The sequence below is a fragment of the Papio anubis genome, chromosome 8 (genome assembly GCF_008728515.1).
Source record: "Papio anubis isolate 15944 chromosome 8, Panubis1.0, whole genome shotgun sequence".
NCBI lineage: Eukaryota > Metazoa > Chordata > Mammalia > Primates > Cercopithecidae > Papio > Papio anubis.
In genome coordinates, this window is record NC_044983.1 from 139,604,864 (window position 1) to 139,622,430 (window position 17,567).

At 62.2% G+C, this 17,567-nt stretch overlaps 1 protein-coding gene across 1 annotated transcript; it reads right to left on the reverse strand.

Annotated features, from left to right (window-relative positions):
* Positions 1 to 671: 671 nt before the first annotated feature.
* TONSL (tonsoku like, DNA repair protein) lies at positions 672 to 15,811 on the reverse strand. The gene is made up of 26 exons (XM_031669887.1): positions 15,713 to 15,811; positions 15,503 to 15,598; positions 15,197 to 15,339; positions 14,444 to 14,627; positions 13,988 to 14,117; positions 13,532 to 13,703; positions 13,349 to 13,442; positions 12,156 to 12,325; positions 11,913 to 12,065; positions 11,546 to 11,671; positions 11,204 to 11,384; positions 9,863 to 9,945; positions 9,681 to 9,770; positions 8,360 to 8,432; positions 8,104 to 8,267; positions 7,905 to 8,028; positions 7,005 to 7,765; positions 6,821 to 6,897; positions 6,364 to 6,517; positions 6,218 to 6,296; positions 5,387 to 5,688; positions 4,997 to 5,168; positions 3,816 to 3,991; positions 2,627 to 2,700; positions 1,962 to 2,095; positions 672 to 926 (listed from the first exon to the last, which is right to left on the reverse strand). The coding sequence occupies exons 1-26, from the start codon at positions 15,735 to 15,737 to the stop codon at positions 733 to 735; spliced, it is 4,131 nt and encodes a 1,376-aa protein (XP_031525747.1). The 5' UTR covers positions 15,738 to 15,811; the 3' UTR covers positions 672 to 732.
* Positions 15,812 to 17,567: the final 1,756 nt, after the last annotated feature.

Genomic DNA, 17,567 nt, shown 5'->3' on the forward strand with positions numbered 1-17,567 from the left:
CGAAGCCGGGTGTTTTTTTTTTTTTTTTTGAGACGGAGTCTCGCTGTGTCGCCCAGGCTGGAGTGCAGCGGCCGGATCTCAGCTCACTGCAAGCTCCGCCTCCCGGGTTTTTACGCCATTCTCCTGCCTCAGCCTCCCGAGTAGCCGGGGCTACAGGCGCCCGCCACCTCGCCAGGCTAGTTTTTCGTATTTTTTAGTAGAGACGGGGTTTCACCATGTTAGTCAGGATGGTCTCGATCTCCTGACCTCGTGATCCGCCCGTCTCGGCCTCCCAAAGTGCTGGGATTACAGGCTTGAGCCACCGCGCCCGGCCTGCGAAGCCGGGTCTTACGCCGCCCACCCGCCTGCCAGGCAGCCATGGGGAGGGAGGCAGCAGCTTCATTTTTTTAATTAATTAATTTAGACGGTCTCGCTCTGTCGTCCAGGCTGGAGTGCGGTGGCGCAGTCTTGGCTCACTGCAAGCTCCGCCTCCCGGGTTCATGCCATTCTCCTGCCTCAGTCTCCCAAGTAGCTGGGACTACAGGCGCTGCCACTGCGCCCGGATCACTTTCGGTATTTTTAGTAGAGACGGGGTTTCACCGTGTTAGTCAGGGTGGTCTCCATCTCCTGACCTCGTGATCCGCCCGTCTGGGGCTCCCAAAGTGCTGGGATTACAGGCGTGAACCATCGCGTCCGGCCAGCAGCTTCATTTATTAGGGGCTTCGGTGAGGGTGGGGAAAGGCGGCGCCGGGGTCAGAGGCGCCGGAAGAAGAGCTTGGAGCCGTGGTCCAGCGTGCACTCGCCGGGGCACGGCCGACTGGGCCGCAGCTGGCGCACGGCGTCCCGGTCCTCGGCGCAGAGGCGTCTGCTGCACAGCTGCAGTTCCCGGAGCTGCGCGGCGATCTTGTCCCACAAGCCCAGGCCCAGGGGACCCTGGATGGCGCAGCCTGCGGAGGGAAGAGGGCAGGCCTCAGCGCTTGCGGGGGCCGGCGGCGTCCCGGTGCCCGCGGCAGGCTCCAGGGAACAAACTCGCTTTCCCTGAGGGACCCAGGGCTGTAGTGAGGGGCAGCGGGCAGAGCCCAGGAGAGGCCCCATGACACTCCAGGAAGGAGTGGGCTCCTCTGCACAGCCAGCGTTGAGGCAGGAGGAAGGTGCCTCTGCCTCTGACGGTGCCCGATCTCGAAGTCCATGCCTACACGTCAGTCTCCACCCATAAAGACATAATGGGGCTGGCTTGCAAATCTGTACATGGTGGGCCTGAGTGGCTCGAGGACACTAAGCTCAGGAATTCAGGGAACTGGGTGGAAAGGTACAGATGCCAGGAACCCAAGTGGGGGGAGGGGATCTCCCACCAGCACTCGGGCGCCGTCCTGGAAAAGGCGGTCTGGCCCTGGGGGGTGAAGACGGGGCGCAGGAAGACAGCAGAGCTCCCCCTTGTGCTCTTACATTCACTTACGGCCCTCATCCCCCGGAGGGCAGAGCCTGCCCTGGCCCCAGCTGGGAAGCCAGGTCCCTGGGATTGTCTTCCAGACAGCTCAGGTTGGGGACTGCCCTGCTGTGGCTCAAGAGAAAACAAGCTAAATGAGACCACAGCCTGGGCAGGGTTGTGTCGGAGGAGCCCCTGCCAGGAAGTGGGGGGGTCCCTTGGCAGCTTTCAACACCCTGACCTTGGGCTCCCTCTTCCTGCCAGGGACGAGAAAGTCCCTGTGGAAGGGGGCCTTGCCTGCCAGAGTCTACTCTGAAGGTTGGGTTGGAGACCAGAGGCAGAGACCCACCTCGCCCCCACCCTGTGGTTTTAGGAGCTGGGATCATGCCCCCTTTCTGTCACTGTCTCTCTGCCCCCTGCTGCCCCAGCCTCATGGAGCCCAGCCTTGCTGCCTGGCTGGTAGCAGTGACAGCCCCTTAGGAGGAAGCCCCCGGGTCTCAGGCAGGTCCCTGAAAAGGCCAAACATGGCAGGCATGGCCACCATACCAGCCCTCACCTGACAAGCCAAGGAAGCTAAGGCCTTGGGGCCGCTTTTGGAGGGTAGACAGGAGCTCTTCCAGGCTGACACAGCTGATCTCAGGGTTTGCGGACAGATCGAGCGAGATGAGTGAGGGGCACAGAGAGAGACATCTGAGATAACGTGGGAAGAAGTGCAAAGGTTGGCTTCCAGAGGCCAGTGCCCCAACGCTAGGAAAGCTGCCCTGACAAATGCCCAGCTCAGGGAGCCTCGGGCCAGGCCCAGGGGCAGGTGCCCCTCTAGGGCTGGGGGTCCTTCCCAGGGGTCAGGGCCACAGTGGCCAGCTCTGGGTGTGCCTGGCCCAGCTTGGGCTCCTCTCAGCACTCCCTGGAGAGCTGACTGAGGCTCCAGGTGGTAAGAGCAGTGGCCCTCGTGTGGGCCGATGCACAGCAGTGACAAGGACACGCCCAGAGGGGCGGTGTCAAGAGCCACAGGCCCATGCTAAGAAAGAAGCCCGAGGATAGTCTGCCTTCCAGGACAGCCTGAGAGGCTGGTGGAAACTGAAGGAGCCATGTCTCCAGACGCGCTGGGGAGGAAGAGCTGGTACCATTTCTGTGGCCCTTCTCCCGTAGCCCAGCTCCCCTGGGGTCCGGAGCCATGTGATCAGACCCCCAGGCCAGCAGGCAGCAGGGCAGGGGCGTTACCTGCACAGGTCTCTAATGGCCTTGTCCCCCAGGTGGTTTGCAGACAGGGTCAGGTGGGCCAGAGCACAGCCTTCCTGGACATGAGCAGAGCCCCAAGGGGGCCAAACCGAGTGGCGCACCTGCCCTCCCTGCTTCCAGCAGATGCACCCACACCCAGGGGCCCAAAAGGGAGCAGAGTCCCCCATCAATTTGGAGATCGGAAGGAAACACCTCTCCCGATGTGGGTCACACTCTGCACGTGGTGGTGTGAAAATAGGGTCCCAGTTGGGCCTGGAAGACCCCCCAGGAGAGAGTATCAGGGGCCCCTAGTGTGCCCCTTGGGACCTGCCTATGGGTGGGCAAGGCCACCCTGGGTCCCAGGTCCTATCTGGTGGGCAGGAATTCATAGCTGAGACAAGCAGCTGTACAAAAGCATTCCCCCAGCTGGTTTTTTTTTTTTTTTGAGATGGAGTCTCACTCTGTGGCCCAGGCTGGAGTGCAGTGGCCGGATCTCAGCTCACTGCAAGCTCCGCCTCCCGGGTTCACACCATTCTCCTGCCTCAGCCTGCCGAGTAACTGGGACTATAGGCACCCGCCCCCTCGCCCGGCCAGTTTTTTGTATTTTTTAGTAGAGACAGGGTTTCACTGTATTAGCCAGGATGGTCTCAATCTCCTGACCATGTGATCCACCTGCCTTGGCCTCCCAAAGTGCTGGGATTACAGGCATGAGTCAGTGTGCCCGGCCTGTTTTTTGCTTTTTTTTTTTTTTTTTTTGAGATGGAGTCTCGCTCTGTCGCAGGCTAGAGTGCAATGGCACAATCTCGGCTCACTGCAATCTCCGCCTCCCGAGTTTAAGCAGTTCTCTGCCTCAGCCTCCCGAGTAGCTGGGATTACAGGCACCCACCATCATGCCCGGCTAATTTTTTAATTTTTAGTAGAGACGAGGTTCCACCATGTTGGCCAGGCTGCTTTTGAACTCCTGACCTTGTGATCCACCTGCCTCGGCCTCCTAAAGTGCTGGGATTACAGGCGTGAGCCACCGCGACTGGCCCCCCAGCTGTTTTTTCTAAACCTCCAAACCTCTAACCCTCTCTGTAGAGCCCTTCAGTGAGTTCAGTCGGAATCTGGGGAGAGGTGAGCTCCTCCCAGCTCCCCTGGGACCTTTGGCCTCTGAGGCTCAGTATTTTCTGGGTCCTTCCCCACCTTGTACCTTGGCCAGGTATTGGACTATGGGCTCCATGAGGCCTGAGTCACCCTTGCCGGCTGCCACGGAGCTGAGCTCTAGGTGCAGGAGGGTGCGGGCGGGCAGGCTCTGCAGGGTCCTGGCCAGGGATGGGGCTCCCAGGGCATTGTAGGACAGGCACAGGGTCTTCAGGTGCTCAGCGTCTGCACCAGGGTCAGAATCTGTCAGCCCCACGTGGCCACAGCCCTGTACCCACCCCAAGTTCTGGGCCCAGAACCCTCAGGACCACTTTGGGGAAACCACTACCACAGTGCTTGTGGGGTGGGGTGGTAAGTGCAGAGGCAAAGGCTCTCGCCCACGTTCTCCCAGCTGGGAGGGTGGGGTCAGACTTCCAAGCTCGGCTACCCCCCAGTTCTGGACACCTTGCCCTCTCCCACCCCACAACCACACGGTCCTGGGCCACATGCCTCTGCACGGTGGGGTGTCAGGGGAGTGCACTGACCATTGCTGCCCCCCTTACACTCCCCCACCCCTGGATGATACCCAATTCCCAGCCTCTTGGCACTAGGACCCCAGTCTCTGCCGCCTGGGTGGGCTCACAGTGGAACTGCCTCAGTCGAACAGCACTCAGCTGGTAAGCACAGGTCAGGGACCACCAGACATTGAGCTGCCTGGACTCTGCTCGCGGTGTTCCCTGGGAGGGTCAGCCTGGCTGGGTGGGCACCAGATGCCCCTTGGAGGCAGACCCTGTACCCATACATCCATCTATTGCTCCCAGGTGCTAGGCCCTCCTGGAGAGCCAGGTCTGGCATCCCAGGCCCCTAGACATTGTTTGTTTTTTTTGAGACAGAATCTTGCTTTGTCGCCTAGGCTGGAGTGCAGTGGCATGACCTCTGCACTCCATGTTGGTCAGGCTGGTCTCGAAATCCCAACCTCAGGTGATTTGCCCGCCTTGGCCTTCCAAACTGCTGGGATTACAGGCGTGAGCTACCGCGCCCAGCCTAGACTTTTTTTCTTAAGGGATGGGGTCTATGTTGGCCAGGCTGTCTTGGAACTCTTGACTCCAGCGATACTCCCGCCTCAGCCTCCCAAGTAGCTGGGACCACAGGTGTTGCCCCTGTGCCCAGCCCAGGCCCCCTCTGAAGGTCCTCGAAACCCTCAATGCCCCAGGGCTAGGGAATGGACAGGGAGTACCTGGTCAAGCTCACCTTGGAAAGCACTACCCAGTGCTGTCTGGTGGCTCAGGAAGAAGCTGGGGCCAAAGCCACAGGCCTGTAGACGCAGGGTGCTGAGTAAGGGGCAGGTGCGCAGGAGGGAGGCCAGGGCCTGGCCACAGCCGTCCCCCAGGGGGTTCATGCTTAAGTCCAGCTCCTCCAAACTCTGTGGAAGACACAGGCTGGCAGTGAGCCCCCAGCAGCCCCATGGACAGGGTCCCCCTTGGGGCTTGGCTTGGCTGTCTCTTCCCCACCTTGCCTGGCCTAGCCTATCACAGCTGGGCACTGGTTGGCTCTCCTAACTGCCCCAGACCAACCAGGGACCTGCAGAATGGGAACCCTGACACCCCGCTGTTGAGGGCCCACTGCTCCCTGTGCCTCTACCTGCAAGGTGGCTTGGCCTGGGAGCCCCATGGCAAGCTGGCGTAGGCCTTCGGGACCCAGGTGATTGGAGGAGAGGTCGAGGAGGGCCAGGCTGGGCATGGTGCCCAGGGCAGCCACCAGCTCAGCCACACACTTGTCCCCCAGCCGGTTCCCTGCCAGGTGCAGCTCGCGGAGTGCTGTGTGCAGCTTGAGGGCCCGCAGCAGGGGTGTAAGCTGGGCCTGGTGCAGGGCCAGGGAGCAGGCGCTGAATGAGAGGCCCGAGCCCTGGAGCTCCACGGCTTGCAGCACCTGTTGGTGCTCCCCTGTGGGGAGGGATGTGGTGTCACCAGGGCAAAGCTGGCCCTTTCTGCCCTCTGAATCCCAGACAAACCAGGCAGCCCCTTTTCAACAGCCCCAGGGGTCACCCACTGGACATGCTGCAGCGCCCACTCGCACATGCCTGTGGGTCTAGCACTGTGAGGCCGTGGGGGCCGACGTGGGTCTGCAGCACCCTAAGCTCCACCAGTCAGCGCCAGATTCCACGCCCCCTGGGACAAGCTTTCTGGGAAGCTTCTCCAGCAGCTCCCAGCCCACGTGAGGCTCTCCTCCTTGGGCTTGACTTTCCAGGCTTTTGGCTGCTTTTTACCATCTCCCCATCAGCAGCTCATGGGGGCTGAGGGCTGTCCTCTCCCTGCCATCCATACTTCCAAGCGCAGGACACAGCACCCACCAGGCTGGGGGAGGTGTACCCCGAAACACCCGAGGTCCAGGAACCAACTGGGCTGGTGGAGCCTGCGTGCCCAATCCCCTTGCACAGCCTCACCCAGAAACTGCAGCTCTCCTGGCTCTCACCTTGCCCCAGGCTCTGGCAGGCCCTGCGGTAGCGGTCGGTCAACGGAGGCAGGTCCCACGAAGTTACCTCAGCCAACACCTGGAAGGCACCGTCATGAGCCACCTGGGGGCTCCCGGTGCCTAAGGCCCTGGCTCCCGCGGCTCACCTCATCATTGCTCTGCAGCACATCGGGGATGGGGTCCTGTGGGGCCAGCAGGGCCCCCTCTTTCCGTAGGGTGAGCCTGGGCAGCAGCCCACAGGTCTGGTAGTAGCGCTGGGCCGCCTGCTCGGCCAGCCAGGCCACAGAGTGGGTCTCACTGCTGCAGGGACAGAGGCGCTGCTGCTGTTGCCTGCACACAGCTGGCGTGAAGCCCCAGGAACCCACCATCCCTGCCCAGGGCCAAAAGCCCCCTCAGCTGCTTCTCCCACTCCCAGGTAGCCGGCCCCTCCTCTCCCTGCAGCCCGGCACACCACCAGCCCCTCTGCCATTCCTGGGAGCCACAGGGTCCTCCAGGAACACACCAGGGAGTCCTCGTCACACTCCCCACCCTGACGTGCAAACATGAGCACCCTGGCATGGAGCTGCACAGGTGGGCTGCAGGGTAGGGCAGGCGATGTCTCACCTGTGTGGGACAGGGATAAGGAAAAGATGATCCTGAACTTGAACTCGAACCCGGATGGGAGGTGGCATGGCCAGACCCTGGCAGGTGAAGGCAGCAGGGCTCAGTCAGGAGCCACAGTGGGCTCCACCCCACACCTGCCTGCCCCAAGTGAGGAGAGGGCTCTGCTCCAGGTCTGCACACCCACCAAGGGCTGGCCTGCCGCAGAGCTGTCCCCACTGGGCTCTGAGACCCTGGCGGTGCTGGGGCTTCCTGGGGGTTCTGAAGACAGGCTGCTGGGCCCTGCCTTGACCGGTGCACTGCAACTCTGCACGCAGGTCAGGCGGACCTGCTTGGCTCGGGCACGGGGCCTGCTCTCCTCACTGTCCGACCCGGAGGTACTACTAGGCCTGCGGCTGTCCCCAGTGCCCTGGGGGCGGGGCCGGCGGCTGCGGGTCAGGGGCGTGTCCAGCTCCAGCCAGTCTCCAGCCAGGCACTCCTCCTCCGGGATGAGCGCTGCCGGGGGGGCAAGGGCTTTGCTCTGGCCCCGCGGTGGGTGAGGCCCCAGCCGGCTCTGAGCACTGCCCACACCCCGGATGGCTGCCTGGTAGGCTGCCCGGCTGTTGCTGGCTGCGGCTGCTTCCCTGTTGCTGGCAAGGCCAGGCGTCCGGGCTGCCACCTGTTGTGCTGTGCCCAAGCACCGAGGCCTCTTCTGGGACAGCCGCGGAGGGCCTGCGCTGTCCTCACCTTCCGAACTGCTGCTGCTGGCTGGCCCATGCCTGCTCCTCCGAGGCCTGGCCACGGCTGGTGCTGCCTGCCCTGGGGAGACCCTGGCACGGGCCTGAGAGGCCTCTGGGGGTCTAGTGCTATTAGAGGGGGGTTTTGGGCAGGGGCTCAGAGGAGGAGAGGTCTCAGGGTCAAACAGAAGGCTACTTGGGATGGTGAGGGAGTCCTGGGAGCTGTGGGGATCTGTGGAAGAGAGAATCCGTGTTGAGGCAGGGGCCCGGCACCTCCCATTCCACCTGTGAATGAGCATCTCCCGAAATCAGGGCCCGGGGACTCTCAGGGTAGGCATAGCAACCCTAGGGACGCGGGAGGCCCTGCTTGCCTTGGCCTGAGGCGGCTGCCTGCAGCAGCATTTCCATGGCCCTGGCCTTCTGCCGCGTCTCCAGGTCCAGGTCCCTGCGGTACAGCTTCACCCACTGCTGCAGCGTCTCCAGCGGGCTGAGGCCCTGTGTGGTATCAGTTGAACAGGAGCACAGCAGCCCCCATACCCTCACCTTTGCCCTCTGCCCCACCAGGCTCACCTTTCGAGTGCGGAGGGTGACGGACGCCCCCCGTTCAAGCAGCAGCTCAGCCACCTCAAAGTGGCCACAGTTGAGGGCATCGTGCAGGGGGGTGATGCCTTCGCAGCCCTGGCCACCCGGGTCGTCCACTGCGGCCCCATGATCCAGCAGGAAGCGGACAATTTCTACAGACCAGGAGATGTGAGCCCAGCTCCTGATGCCCCCCAAGGACTGACTCTTTGCCCCACCAAGCGCCAGGCTCCTGTCCCTTGCTCACCTAGATGCCCGTAGTTGCAGGCCTCGTGTAGAGGCGTCCAGCCACAGTAGTCCCGAGGGTTCAGAGGGTGGCCCTGTGACCAAGGACAGGAAGGAGCCTGGCCCTGTGTACGTCACAGCTTGGCCCCAGTCCCATGAGCTCTGCAGCCTGAGCTGGGCCCAGGGCCTCAGTCTTAGAGCCCAGAGCAAGTCCCGTGGCCCTGCCCTCTCCTCCTCTGGCCCAGGTGTCACCAGTGAAGGACATGCTTCCCCCTGAGACAGGTGGACCAGCCACAGCATATCCTCCAACCTCTGTGCCTGCCCGGTCCCCTTGTGGGCAGACGGTGCACCCAAATTGCAGGGGCATGAGGCAGGTGGGGTGGGAAGGTGCCCAGGTTTCAGCCCAGGGGCTAGCCCCCATCCTGGCCAGGCTGACCAACTTAGCTGCAACACAGATGCGTACCACACAGCGGGCACCCCATTTTTTTTTTTTTGAGAGGGAGTCTCACTCTGTTACCCAGGCTGGAGTGCAATGGTGTGTTCTTGACTCACTGCAACCTCCTGGGTTCAAGCAATTCCCCCACCTCACCCTCCTGAGTAGCTGGGACTACAGGCGTGCATCACCACACTCAGCTAATTTTTGTATTTTTAGTATAGACAGGGTTTCACTATGTTGGCCAGGCTGGTCTCGAGCTCCTGACCTCGTGATCTGCTTACCTCGGCCTCCCAAAGTGCTGGGACTACAGGCATGAACCACTGCGCTCGGCCTGGGCACCACATTTTTTGTGCTTTTTATTTTTGAGACGGAGTCTCGTTCTGTCACCCAGGCTGGAGTGCAGTGGCACAATCTCATCTCACTGCAACCTCCACCTCCTAGGTTCAAGCGATTCTCCTGCCTCAGCCTCCCAAGTAGCTGGGACTACAGGCACACGCCACCACATCTAGCTAATTTTAAAATTTCTTGTAGAGACAAGGTCTTGCCAGGTTGCCCAGGCTGGTCTCGAACTCCTGGGCTCATGTGATCTGCCTGCCTTGCCATCCCAAAGTGCTGGGATTACAGGCATAAGCCACTCTGCTCAGGCTCTGCTTCTTAAATTTTTTTGAAACAGGGTCTCACTCTGTTGCCCAGGCTGGAGTGCAGTGGCATAATCACGACTCACTGCAGCCTCAACCTCCCAGAATCAAGTGATCCTCCTGCCTCTAGGACCACAGGCAAGCGCCACCATGCTAAGGAGCCCCATTTTGAAGATGAGGAGGTTGAGAGAGAGATTTAGGGGATCTGGCACAAACCCACAGCTCCTCCATGCTGGGCAGCCTGTCCCGTGTCCCAGAGCAGGGCCCACCTGCCTCACGAGGTCCTGGACGCGGCGCAGCTGGCCCTCGATGCAGGCTCGGTGCAGCAGCGTCTCCCCCATGTCGTTCCGCCGGTTCCACTGTGGGCACAGCCAAGCCAGCACAGGGCAGGGGCGTGAGGAGCTGGCAGGGCTGCTGGGCAGGGCGAGTGGGGGTAGGGTGCCGTCCTCACCTTGCTCCCCTTCCGCCGGCCCGGGCGGCCCTGCAGCTCCTCATCCTCCTCCAGCTGCGGGGTCAGGCCATCGGCGTCGTCCTCTGGAACAGAGCCAAGTCCACTCCAGGTGAGAAGCCCTCACCCCGCTGCAAGCTCCCCAAACTCCCAGGTACAAAGGAGCCAGAGATGGGAGGGCTGAGCTCTGAGGCTGCTGGGCTCCGGGGGCTCCCCAGCAATGGTCCCAGCGCTGCCTCCACGTCTACCTGGCCCTGCTGGGATCCTGCTCCTGCCCGCCATCCCTCTGCCCACTCCAGACACACCCCTGAGCTTTCTGCCCCAACCCATGCCTGGCCCTCCCTCAGAATAAGGCCTGCCCGAGACCCATCCATCTGTGTGACAGCCGCTCATCCCCACACCCAGACTGGCTTGTGGGCCGGTCTTCCTCCACCCCAGGCCTTCTCCACCCCCGTCTCCTGAGCTGTGTCGTCAGGCCAGGTCAGCCCTGGAGCCTGGGTGTCCTGCACCTTGCAGCCTCCACCCTGCCTAGGTGGCAGACACACCTGCCTCTGTCCCTGCTCTGGGTGACCCCTCGTCACCATGCCCTTCACACACTGCCAGCTTCCCCCGGGTCCTTCCCCAGCTCCTCACTGTGCCCACCAGCTGAGCGGCATTCCCCACAATTCTAGATCCTGATCCACCTCCCCGCAGCAACCAATCTGGTGAGGCCCCAACTTCCCACAGCTGCCTGGCCACTCGGGGTTCTAACAACCCCCTTGAGTTCAGAGCTGAAGTCACAGCCTTCCCTGGAACATCCCCCAACAGACCTCACGGATAGGCTCCTGCCACCCACCAGTCAGTCAGAAATCAGCCCCCAGCTACCCGCTGAGCCCGCTCAGCCCTCTCTCCCTGCACCACGGCCAAGGTGGCTTCAGTCCAACCCCCGCTCCAGCCAGTCCCTCAGGCCTGCCCTCCATGCAGCTGATGTCACCGGCCTCTGAAGGAAACCCAAGCCTGCTCTGGAGGGTTTCAGGAAGGTGCTCAGCTCTCACAGAGGCACGCGGGGTTCTTCAAAGTGCACTGTCTCACCCCTGGCCCCAGACGGCACGTGTGTCTCTAACGGGACCATGTCCCCAGCTGACGCTCACACGGCTCCCAACCACTGTCTCCTCCGGGAGGCGAAGGCCTGCCCCAGGCTCCCTGCAGGTCACCACCTTCTCTGTCCCGTTCCGGGAAAGCACCGGCCGTCCTGGCTTGTTCCCGCCACAAGCCCTGAGCCGGCTCCACGGCAGCACAGCACACCCCTCTCCAGCCCGGCCGGGAGCAGGCCCAGGGAAAATGCCAGGTGCCGCCGGCCCTCACCGCTCTCTGAGAGCTCCACCTCACTGGCCTCCAGGGCTTTGCACTCCGCTGTGGCTGCCGCCTCCTCCTCCTCATCTTCATCTTCATCTACACTGAGCTCCTGTAGTCTGGTTTCGGTGCCAGGGGCGTCCTGGGGCTGCAGCCTCAGCTGCACGGTATGGAGGTGCTGCAAGACCTGCCTCTGAGGAGCAGAGGGATGCTTGGCTCAGGACTGGGGGTGTGGCAAGCAGAGCTGGGGGCTGTGGATGCAGAGAAAGATGGGGATGTGGGACAAGGAGCAGGCAGGCTACAACGATGCTGGGCTTGTTGGGGAGCCAGTGTGGGTGGGACGGGCTCTTGTACCTGCAGCTGGGGCCGCTGGGCCTGCTGGGCACAGCTGAGCGCCTTCTGGAAGCATGGGGCCAGCAGTTCGTAGGCATCGCCAGCCTCTTCACGGGACAGTGCGATGTTCAGCCAGGTCTTGGCCTCCTGGAGCAGGAGGAAGGACAGGGTCGAGGGCTGCTGCTCTCCGTGTCCAACAGGCCCCAGTCAAGCGTCCCCGGCTGCCCACACAGAATGGGAGCCCGGCCTCCCAGGTGCTGAGGGTGGACGGTCCTAGGAAGGAGCTGCCTGTCCAGTAAGGACGTCTGTCCATGGGCACCCTGAGAACGGCAGTCCTGAGGCAGAGACATGGGTGAACCTGCATTCGGGCGGGGAGCCAGGGTTTCACCTCCAGCATGTTGCCGCTGCGCAGCCTCAGCTCCTCCTCATAGTGGCGCACGGCCCCACGGTGGTCCTTCATGTCTCCCAGTGTGGCGGCCAGAGACACGTGGATGATGGCCCGCTCGGCACCCGGTCTGTCCAGCAGCTCAGCGAAACGTAGCTGGGGGCAGTGCCAGTGAGGCTGGGGGCTGCCACCCTGGCCAGGCCTCGCCAACCTCACTGGCCCTCCCACCCAGCCAGGGCCACACACCTGCTTCTGGTAAGCCTCAGCTGCCCTGGGAAAGTCTCCTGCCTTGGAGAAGAGGTCACCCAGCTGCTCACAGATGGCCATGGCGCCCTGAAGGTCACTTCCCTCGGCATCTTCCAGCTGTTGCTGCAGTCGGACCACTGCCAGCACTGCCAGGAAGAGGTTCATGCAGGAGGGCAACACAGGAGGCCCTGACCCCAGCTCTACCATCTGGCCACTCGGGGTTCTAACGACCCCCTTGAGTTCAGAGCTGAAGTTACAGCCTTCCCTGGAACATCCCCCAACAGGCCTCACGGACAGGCTCCTCGGCCTCTTCCAGCTGTTGCTGCTGAGCCCTGTGGTGGCCCCTCTACCCTCTCCCTCTGCCTGCCTGTTTATGTGGGGGTTAACAGGAGGGTCTATCTTGGGAACTGGTCTCAAGGGTCACAAGAACTAACACACTTAAAAACTCGGGGCCAGGCACAGTGGTTCACGCCTGTAATCCTAGGTCTTTGGGAGGCTGAGGCAGGCAGATCATGAGATCAGGAGAGCAAGACCATCCTGGCTAATACAGTGAAACCCCGTCTCTACTAAAAATACAAAAAAATTAGCCGGGCGTGGTGGCGGGCGCCTGTAGTCCCAGCTACTCGGGAGGCTGAGGCAGGAGAATGGCGTGAACCTGGGAGGCGAAGCTTGCAGTGAACCGAGATGGCGCCACCGCACTCCAGCCTGGGCGACAGAGCGAGACTCCGTCTCAAAAAAAAAAAAAAAAAACTTGGATGGTGCCTGGCTCATAGCAAGGGCTGACTGCTGCCAACCTCCAGTGGTGGTCTCGGCCATCAGCACTCCTGGACCACATGCGTGCCACCTGCTATTCCACCCGGGAAGCTAGGGGAGCAACTACTGTCTCCAGTTTGCCAGTGAAGATGGTGGCTGCAAAATAAAAGCCCAACTGGTCTCCTGGCTGCCCTTTCAGCGCCCCTGACACACTGTGTTGAGCTCAGAGAAAAACGGGGGTTTTCTCCTGTCAGGAACTAGGGTACCTGTCCCTCTTGCGGAAGCTGCTGCCTCCAAGGACAGGTGCTCATGCCTCCTCTGTGAGGGAGGGAGCTCTGTACACACCTGGCAGGACTCCACGCCCCCTTGGGCTCGCCCCTGCACACAACTCCCGGGGCCCCACCCTAGCCCCAGGCTCACCATGCGGGAGGTTCACCCCCCGGCTGCTCTCTGCACAGGCTTCTGGGAGCCCAGCCTGTAGGCCTTCTTCAGGGCTCGCTTGGCAGCCAGAAAGTCTCCCAGGTCTTGGAGGACCTGGAGAGCAAAGGACAGCACGGTTTTTGCAAAATCCCCAAGGCCCAAGTCTCCAGGAGCCTGAGCTCGGAACCACACACAGCGGGTACCTGTGCGATGGCCACGCAGCACTCGCTCTCCATGAACCGCTTCCTCATGGTGTGCGCACACTCCCGGGCACCCTCCAAGCAGCGCATAGCCTGGGAGTGCTGGCCCGCGCGCCAGTGGACGGTGCCCAGGTTGTAGCGGGCGCGGAACAGGTCCTCGTAAAGGTGGTTCTGCCTGCAGAGGGGTGATGGCCTGAGCACCTACGAGCTCCTGAGCACCCAGGAGCGTCCCACCGGTGATAGCTGCTGATGCCACACAGGCCCCAGCCCTGCCATGCTATGGTATCAGGGCCCTAACCATGCCTGGTCTTCGCCCAGTGTGAGGCACAGGTGTGAGAGGTGGGGGATGAGGCCCAGCCAGGGTGCTCTCTCAGGAGGACCCTGGGAGAAATACTCCCCTAACTACTTCCTCCAGGAACAAGGCACTCCACTCTCTCCGGGGGTGGGGTGGGGCCTTACTCCGCAAGGAAGATGCTCTTCCTGAAGTAATCGTTGCATAGGGCTGTCTGCTGCAGGCTCTCAAAGGTAAGACCCAGGTTGAGGTAGAGGCGGGTCCTCATCTCATTCAGCTCTCCCTGAGCCAGTGTCCCTGGAAGATGCCCCCCACTCAGCCACTTTCTCCCCACATGGGGTTTCCAGCTTTGGGCCCCATTTGGGGCCTGTGCAGTGCCTCTCCTACCCTCTCCCTCCTCCCGATGTTGGGGCAAGGGTCCTGCTGCAGACAGAGCACAGAGTGGATAAAGAGCCGAGGATCTCCAGGGAAAAGGTTGCGGAGGGCATGCACCCCTCACACAAGAGCCCTGCAAAGGGAGGGCCCCAGAAGACGAGATCACCCAAGGAGGCTGCGGGGGTGCTGGGCTGCAGCCTCTTCAGCCTGCAGTTCAGGAGGCAGAAAACGAGAAGGGGCCTGCCCACCCTCCAGCTCCTCATCCACAATAGCCAAGCTCTTCTCAAAGGCAGCCTGTGCCTGCAGCAGAGCATCCCTCGACTGGCAGTGGTCATAGATGTCCAGGTGGGTGCGGCCGATGGTGGCCCAGGCCCTCTGCAGCTCCGTGTGGTTGCGCAGGGAATGTGCTAGCTCCAGGTAGTGGTGCTGGTGCTGAGTGTGGAAGGAAGTCACTGCTGTGAGCTGACCCCGCCTCAAGCAAACCAGCGCTGCCAGATTCCCAGAGACCCTGTTCTTGCTAAGGAAAGACTCCTGCTCCCCTTAACCCCCACAGAGCAGGCCAAGGTCGGCCACATGCCCCTCCTCTGCATGCCAAGGGCTCTCTGTGGTGACAGTGGCTTCACGCTGTATGCAGCCAACGCTGTCACGTGGGGAGGGGCGGCTGGGGATTGGTGGGGTGGGGGTTTGCAGTCCTGCCTCCAGCAGCCAGGGTCAGGGAGAGCTTTCGGGCTGAGGCCTGACCACCCCCAACACAAACACAGCTAAAATAACATTCATTAGTGGTTTCTGGTGCCAGGAAACCTACTCCTGCCCCAGTCCCAGGAAAGGCTGTGGGGTCCCCACTGGAGGACTGGGCCGGCGCGGTGAAGTTAAGGCTGCGTCAGGCCAGGTGTCCCTTCCAGCCCGAGGCTCCTGACGGCGAAGACGGGGCCTCCCTCCTCAGAAAAGGGCTCCAAACAGAGGCCGACCGGGCTGGGCGAGGCCAGTGAGGGCGCGCGCACCTGCAAGGCAGTCGGGTAGTCCTCCATCTCGGCCAGGCGCTCTCCGATCTTGCGGTGGGCCACGGCACAGCCCAGGGGGTCGTCAGCGCTCTCCCGGAGCCGCAGCTCCTGCCAGTGCTGCTCCAGGGCTTCGGCGTAGCGGCCTAGGCGGGGACACAGCACGGCCTGGCAGGCGTCGCGGGTGCGAGGGCGGACCTAGGGCGGCGTCTGCGGGAAGAGCCCGTCGACCCCCGGCCCCCGACCCCGGCGCGGGCCCCAGCCCCCAGCCCCCGGCCCTGCATCCCGCTTCCTGGTCCCAGCGCTCACCATGGCCGGCCAAGAGCTCCCCCAGCTGGTGGCACAGCGCTGCCTCCTCGCGCCGCTGCCCGGCCCTCTGCGCCTTGGCCTTCGCCTTGCTCAGCTCTGTCGGAGGAAGAGGAGAGCTGAGCCTCCGCGGCGGGGTTCGGGGCCGGGGCCGAGTCCCAGACCCTCCCTAGCCTCCGCGCCCCCGGCGCAAGGGGCCCCCGAGGGACTCACGGCGAAGCTCGCGCTCCAGGCTCATGCTCCGGTCGCCGCGGGATCTGGACTTCCCGCGCTGCGCCGCGGCCCCGCCCCTCGCCGCCGACACGCAGGCCCCGCCCCTCGACGGCGGCGGTGGGCGCGGGGCATGCTGGGAAGTACGGTCCGCCCGCCCGCGACATCTTCGAAGTTCTAGTGTGAGAGGAGCTGGGGCGGGGACGCGGCGAAAGCTAGGGCGTCGGACCCGAGGAGTTATCTTCCCGGACGCCCGGGTCGGCCCGCGCGTGGAGCCCTCTGCCCTGCCCGGGGAGTGCCTGATGGGGACCCCGTTCCTCCTCGCAGGAGGCGGGGACGCGGGAGGCCGGGGTCGCAGCGCGCCCTAGGTGGGCTCTTCTGAGCTGCAGCCCGCGTGCCGCCCGCGGCTCTCAAGGTGGACGAGCTGTGCCGCCGCCCCAGTTCCTCCTGAAATTCACACACAACTTGCTCACACGCGCAACTGTGAAAAACGCACGTAGGGTCCAGATAGAAGACTGACGATAAGTTCACGAGCATTTGGCTGTGGGGACGGAATAAGGTGCGCTCCTCCTCCACAGAACGCAGTGGGTCACATTTGGGGACTCGGCCCCAAGGAATGTTCTGGTAGGGGAATGTGCTTTCCGTAGTGAACAAGTACCGTTTCAGCAACGTACATGTCAGCTGTATTCTCGGAAGAGTCAGTGAACCTGCGCTTAAGCTGCAGAAGTAGCCCGGGCGCACTGGCCCGCACTGTAATCCAGGCGCCTTGGGAGGTGCAGTCAGGAGGATCGCTTGAGCCTAGCAGTTCGAGACCAGCCTGGGCAACATAGTGAGACCCCCATCTTTTTGTGTGTGTGCGTGTGTGTGTGTGAGTCTCGCTGTGTCGCCCAGGCTGGCGTGCAATGGTGCGATATCAGCTCACCACAACCTCCGCCTCCTAAGTTCAAGCGATTCTCCTGCCTCAGCCTTCCAAGTAGCTGGGACTACAGGCATGTGCCAGCATGCCCGGCTAATTTTTGCATTTTTAGTAGAAACGGGGTTTCACCATGCTGGCCAGGCTGGTTTCAAACTCCTGACCTCGTGATCTGCCTACCTCGGCCTCCCAAAGTGCTGGTATTACAGGCATAAGCCAGCACGTCCGGCCTGATACCCCATTTTTATTTAAAAAAAAGAAAGGGAGGGAGGGAGGAAAAGAAAGAGAGGAAGAGAGGGCCAGGCGCACTCTTCCTGGGCTCACGCCTGTAATCCCAGCACTTTGGGAGGCCAAAGCGGGCGGATCACGAGGTCAGAAGATCGAGACCATCGTGGCTAACACGGTGAAACCCTGTCTCTACTAAAAATACAAAAAATTAGCCGGGCATGGTGGCGGGTGCCTGTAGTCCCAGCCACTCGGGAGGCTGAGGCAGGAGAATGGTGTGAACCTGGGAGGCGGAGCTTGCAGTGAGCCGAGATCGCACCACTGCACTCCAGCCTGGGCGGCAGAGTAAGACTCCATCTCAAAAAAAAGGAAGAGAGAGAAAACGACTGCAAAATTATGTCTAGAGTTCTATGATATGGGGCACCCAGGCCTCTAAAATACCCTTGCTGTCCCCCATGACCTTGAGGACCAAATGCCTGCCATGCCTTGGGTCTCTGACTCCCGGCTACACAGCACACCCAGCACTGCACTCAGGTGCGGTGACTGGTTTTCCAGAGGTCCCAGAGGAGGCTGGGTGCACAGAGTCCAACTGAGGAGCCTCAGAAGGAGTGGAAGATAGATGGGTTAATTTCCATCGTAATTACAGCAAGTCGTTGGGCAAAACTCCGCCAGAGAGGTCTGTTGGGGAGAGAGTGGCATGACGCACTGACAGGTCCCTGG